This window comes from Coenobita brevimanus, chromosome 28, assembly GCF_032717465.1.
Source record: "Coenobita brevimanus isolate Jiangsu-jjx chromosome 28, ASM3271746v2, whole genome shotgun sequence".
NCBI classification, from domain to species: domain Eukaryota; kingdom Metazoa; phylum Arthropoda; class Malacostraca; order Decapoda; family Coenobitidae; genus Coenobita; species Coenobita brevimanus.
The window spans coordinates 15,779,209-15,785,378 of record NC_136981.1 but is presented as its reverse complement, the minus strand read 5'-3'; the positions used below and the strand labels follow the sequence as shown (position 1 = coordinate 15,785,378).

Genomic DNA, 6,170 nt, shown 5'->3' with positions numbered 1-6,170 from the left:
AAAGAGATATAGGTGTGAGGATAGAAGAGGGCTGGTCAGTAGAGAGGAAGGTGGGTGGAATGGTAAATCTGTAGGGAAAGAGATATATAAAGAGAGAGGGAGAGTAATCCTTTGGGAGCAGGGCCGGGAGATAAATGGACAGGACAGCAAGAAGGGAGAGAAGGGGAGGCATAACGAAAAGACACGTACAGGGAGGAGAGAGAATGCAGGAGAGAAAGAGAACAGGATAGAACAGAAGGAAGTGCATAAGAGAAAAGGTAAAGGGAAAGAACATGGACAAAAGGAAGGGAGAGGGGAGGAAGGGAAGAGAGAAACATGTAAATAATAAGAGGAAAGAGTCCTCAGTGAATACAAATCCTTGCCCACCAGCTGGTCTAAGGGATGAACACGTGATCGTGCCCTGTGACCTTGCCCTTGGACAGATTATTTGCAATGTCAAATTACTTCACCTTTGCCTGACCCTCAACCCTTACAACAACTTCAGTTCAACTCAGATGATAACGATTTGAGCTGACCTTGCCCTGTGACCTTGATCTTTGACTAATTGATGTCAAAGTAAAATCGCTTTATTCTTGCTCTATCTTCACCCCTTCCACAGAGTTTGGTATAAATATAACGACTCTAAGTTTACCTTGTCCTGTGCCTTTAGCCTTCGACCTGTTATTCTAAAAAGGAATATAATAGTTATAATTCTTAGCTGATCCTAAATGCTTCCAAAAAGTTTGCTTAAAAATAAGATCAAAAGTGTTTGAGCTCTTTTCTTAACCACATCCACCCCCCCCCATACACACACACACACACACACATACACAAAACATCCCCACTCTAGCTTCACGACCGCGGGCATAAAAATGAATAAGTCGATCGACCGACAGAGACAGAGAAAGAGACGATAGAATACAGATGAGAGAAAGACAGGCAGGGCCGGCACAAGCAGGTGCGGGGCCCAATGCAAGGAGTAGGAGCGGGGCCCCTCTGATTTTGAATGTCAAACCCAAAGCCCCAAAAATAACACAATTTTATAGTTATGGTTAATGCATGGACTCAGATATTAATACAAATGATTCGTTATGAATTAGAAATGTAAAACAAAGATTCCTAAACCACCAAATCAGATATATACTGTACAATACCTATAACAGTGGTTCCCAACCTGTGGTACGCAAGGGCCTTCCAGGTGTTACGCGAGCACTTTCGGGGTCATGTGCGATTTTTAGTTGTCGGCACTTGGGAACTATTATAACGTCACATAATGGTCCACTGGCGTCTGGCGCTGGCGGTTATCCCGCTGCCTCCATACCGTGAACGTGTATGTGTCTTATCACTTAGTAAAGTAAGTAACCAAGAAGCCCTCGTCTGTATTTTCCTTCATTTGTTGTTATATTGTATCTTTATTTTTTCTATTGCTATATTTATTTATTTCTTGATTAATAATTTTTCATATTTTTTTTTCTTTTCCACAGGATTTGGTAACATGTCGAAGCGAAAGTATGACCCGACATACATAAAGTATGGTTTCATAGCAATCGAACGTGGAGGAGATTCTCTTCCGCAGTGTGTGGTCAGCATGAAGACTCTTTCCAATGAGTCCATGAAACCCAGCCTGCTCAAACATCATCTTGAGACAAACCACGCGGACAAGAAGGACCGAGATCAGACCTACTTCCAGCGACTTGGCGAGAACGTGAAGTGGCAGCGCCTGGACAAGACTGGCCAGACGTACCAGAAAGGGGCAGGGATTGTCAAAGCATCCTATGAAGTCGCTCTTCTGGTGCCAAAAACATGAAGGCGCATACCATTGCAGAGTCTCTCGTCATGCCAGCGACAAAGATCTTGGTCAAACACGTGATTGGAGAGGAGGCGGTGGCAAAGTTGGAGAGTGTTTCCCTCTCGAACAACACTGTACAGCGCCGTATCGAGGAAATGTCAAGCGACATTGCTGACCAAGTGATTGCGGGAGTGAGAGCCTCAAAGTTTGGGTTTCCCATTCAACTTGATGAATTAACAGACGTCGCCAACTGCTGTCAACTACTTTTTTTTTTTTTATGTGAGGAAGAAGGAACCAAAGCCAACGAGCCTACAAAACTATTCCTTCCAAGAGAAGAACAAAATATAAGAGAGAGCCAAATTCAAGATCCGATCATTTTCAGATGCCTGGACACACTGCGTTTGAAAAACTGGAGATCATAGGAAGTAGGAAATACAGACAGAGGGAGACAGTTCCAGAGCTGACCTGTTGCATAAATGAAGGACTGAGAGTAACGGTTAACTCTTGCATTAGAGAGCTGGACAGAAAAGGGATGAGAGTTTGCTGCTAGACGGGTGCTACGCGCCCGTCGTAGGGGTGGAGGAATGCATGCAGACAATTCATAGGAGCAGTGACCACTGAAGTAGCGATAGAAAAGAGATAAAGATGCAACAGTGCAGCGAAGAGACAAAGGTTGAAAGGAGTCAGTAAGAGGAGGAGAGTTAATGAGGTGAAAAGCCTTTGACTCCACCCTATTGAGAAGAGCTGTATGTGGGGAGCCTCACCATACATGAGAGTTGTACTCTACACAGGGTTGGATAAAACCCTGTATAGAGTCAACAATTGTGCAGGGGTAAAGAAGGAACGGAGTCGGCTTAGCACACCCAATCTCTTGGAAGCAGATTTTACAAGAGATGCAATATGATCTTTCAAAGACAAGTACCGAGTGAATGAAACCCCGAGCATGTTCAAGGATGATGCAGGATTAAGCTGAATATTATCAAACATCAGTGGGTATACCTGTGGAAGATTTTGTCGGGTTGATAGGTGCAAAAACTGAGTCTTTGATGCATTAAAAACAACAAGATTATTTTTACCCCAGTTAGAGATATGAGCCAAGTCAGACATTAGGTGTGCCATAGCCTCATCCCTTGTTTGTTGAAGTAACTGCTGAGATGGACGTTGCGGGAATCGAATGGTAAAGTGAAGGGTGGAGTCATCAGCGTATGAGTGGATAGGGTTAGATGTACAGCTTAGAAGGTCATTGATGAATAAAAGGAAGAGAGTTGGTGATAGGAGAGAGCCCCGAGGAGGACCACTGTTAATAGATCTAGGAGAAGAACGATGGCCGTCTACAACAGCGGCTATAGAACGACCAGAAAGGAAGCTAGAGATGAAGGCACAGATAGAAGGATAGAAACCGTAAGAGGGCAGTTAGGAAATTAAAGATTTATGCCAGACTCGATAGAAAGCCTTAGAGATGTCAAGTGCAATGGCAAAGCTTTCGCCAAAGTCCCGAAAGGAGGATGACCAGGAGTCTGAAAAGTAGGTGAGAAGATCGCCGGTGGAGCGTCCCTGACGGAACCCATACTGACGATCAGAAAGAAGGTTGTGATAGGAAAGATGCTTTAAAATTTTTCCATTACGAACAGACTCGAAAACTTTTGAGATACAGGATGTTAAAGCAATTGGACGATAGTTAGAGGGTTGGGAATGGTCACCCTTCTTTGGAACTGGCTGAATGAGAGCAAACTTCCAGCAAGAAGGAAAGGTACATTTGACAGACAAAGGCGAAAGAGTTTGCCAAGGCAGGGTGTAAGGACAGAAGCACAGTTCTTGAGAACAACAGGAGGGACTCCATCAGGCCCATATGCCTTATTAGTATTGAGGCCTGTGACAGCAGAAAATACATCAGCTGAAGAAATTTTAATGTCAGCCATGAAGAAGTCAGAATAATACTGTGAAAACTGAGCTACTGCTGAGCCAAGAACTGTCCAGTACAACAAAAGGAAAGGATATTTTCAACGTTTTGGACAATTTCTTCAAGCAGAATGAACTGGATTGGGGAAAGTTAGTCGGATGCACGACAGATGGGGCTCCGCCTATGCTCGGTCGAAAGTCAGGGATTCAGGCCCATGTGAAAGCTGTGTCACCAAACGCCACCACAGTCCATTGTTTCATACACAGATTCGCCCTTTGCACTAAGGTGCTCCCTCCGAAGTTGTTATCAAGCTTGAACCGAGTTATGAAAATCGTGAATTTTGTCAAAACATCCGCCCTGAATACTCGGCTGTTCAAACTGCTCTGTGAAGATTTCGGCTCCGACCACATCTGTCTTCTCTACCACACTGAGGTTCGCTGGCTCTCCTCGGGGAATACAATGAGACGTCTCTTTGAACTGAGGGATGAACTCCTCGTATTCTTCATGGAGAAAAAACACGATTTTCACAAAGATCTAGAGGACGAAAAGTTTATCTCAAGGTTGGCCTACCTTTCAGACATTTTTGGGGCCCTCAACCACTTAAACCTGTCATTCCAAGGGCCCAACTGCTCTGTCTCAGATTTCATCTTGAAGCTAGGAGCATTTGTCTGGAAGTTGGACCTCTGGATCAAGAACGTGGAAAGGAAATGCTACGGATTGTTCGAACTCCTGACTACCCTTAAAAGCGAGCCCAATGATCAATTTTCCCAAGAAATCGTCCATCACCTCTCACTGCTCAAGACTGAGTTGATGTATTACTTCCCGGACGTGACACGTTGTGCCTACATCGCCCATACGTTCTCCGTTGATCCAGCCGATCTGCCTGTCGGGACCGGGGAACAAGAGGGGCTCATAGATATCCAGGCTGATGAGACAGCAAAGATGAAGCACAAGGAATGCTCTCCTATGGACCTCTGGGTAAGCATGGCCTCCTCGTACCTCACACTAGCTCGTCACGCTGTTCCCCAGCTACTGATTTTCTCCTCTACGTGGGAGTGCGAGCAGGGGTTAGCCATGATGACCATTAAATCAAAGAGCCGGAACAGTCTTGCTGCGCCCGGGCATGATTTCTGATGTGCTGTGAGCAAAGTTATGCCCCGCACCAACAAGCTTGTGGAGAAGAAACAGATGCAGCCCTCGCATTAAATTGTGTACTTTGTTTTTAGTTTATTTGTGTGTTCTACTTGCGAATAAACTGATATCTTATCGATTTGAGTTTTTCTGGAATCAGGTGGTACGAGGCGACTGTATGGGACCTCCAGGTGGTACTCAATCAGAAAAAGGTTGGGAACCACTGTATAGAGTAAAAATTAGGACAACTTATAAGCAAGATAAGCAATCCCATGTTGAATATGCAAAAATCAAAGAAGATCTGTTAGAGCAGTGGTTAAATTCTAAGAATGTAAATTCTGATTTTGATAAATTTAAGCAGATGATTTTGCTGGAGGACTTCAAAAGGTGTATTAATAAAGATGTAAACCTGTATCTTGATGAGAAAAGAATAGATAATTTGTCTGATGCTGCAGTTTTAGCTGATGAATATGTTCTCACTCACAAGAGATATTCTAAAGAAAAAAGGAAAGCTGAGAGTAAGTACGTTGCCTCTACTCAGAGTACAGGTAACAGGAAAGAGAATAAAGATGATGTTTCTCAGGAAGTAAATACCAGCTCCACCTCTAGATTTCAGAAAAGTAAATGTACACATTGTAGTAAGCTTGGTCATACTACGGAGAAATGTTTCAGGAGACAGCGTGATGTGAACAAAAAGGAGTCTTTAAATATTCAGTCAATTGGTCTAGTGTCCACCCTTGAGAGTTCCCAGAATGATTTAACCGAGTGAACCTGCTTTGAGGGGTAAATTAAAATCTCATGATGAAGCTCCTCTTTTGAGCAGTAACGTGGGTGACACTCTCAAGAGTTCATGTGCTAATTTCCTATCTGATGGTTTTGTCAGTCCTCTGGACAATAATGACAGGAAATCAGTTAAAATATATCGTGATAAAGGTGCTTGCCAATCCCTTATGCTGACCAGTGTTCTAGGCTCTAATGTTAATTCCTCTGATGAAACTGTAATCTTACAAGGTGTAGGGAATAATTACTTCTCTGTCCCTCTGTGCAGAGTGAATTTAGAGTCTGGTTTTGTTAATGGTTCCGTTATGGTTGGGTTGGTTGAGACACTCCCAATGTCAGGTGTAACTTTCTTACTTGGAAATGATATTGGTGGAAGTCAAGTGTGTCCAGCTCCTCAGTTGTCTAGTGAACCAGTGACTGCGACTCATGATTGTGGTATCCCTGAGGTGTTCTCTGCATGTGCTGTCACTAGGGCTAAGTCTAAAGTTACTGGTGACTTAGAGGATAATGATGATGATGATGTTATCCTAGCTGACACTTTTCTTGCTAATTTGGACCACTCACCAGATGAGGCAGTACCCCGTAGTGTTG

The 6,170-nt window shown here is 43.7% G+C and overlaps 1 protein-coding gene across 1 annotated transcript; it reads left to right on the top strand.

Moving 5' to 3' along the window:
• Positions 1-1,782: 1,782 nt before the first annotated feature.
• LOC145394746 (zinc finger BED domain-containing protein 5-like) lies at positions 1,783-4,802 on the top strand. Its single transcript, XM_080268526.1, has 2 exons — positions 1,783-1,973; positions 3,935-4,802. Exons 1-2 carry the CDS (start codon positions 1,783-1,785, stop codon positions 4,800-4,802), a joined length of 1,059 nt encoding a protein of 352 aa, XP_080124652.1.
• The last annotated feature ends 1,368 nt before the right edge of the window (positions 4,803-6,170 follow it).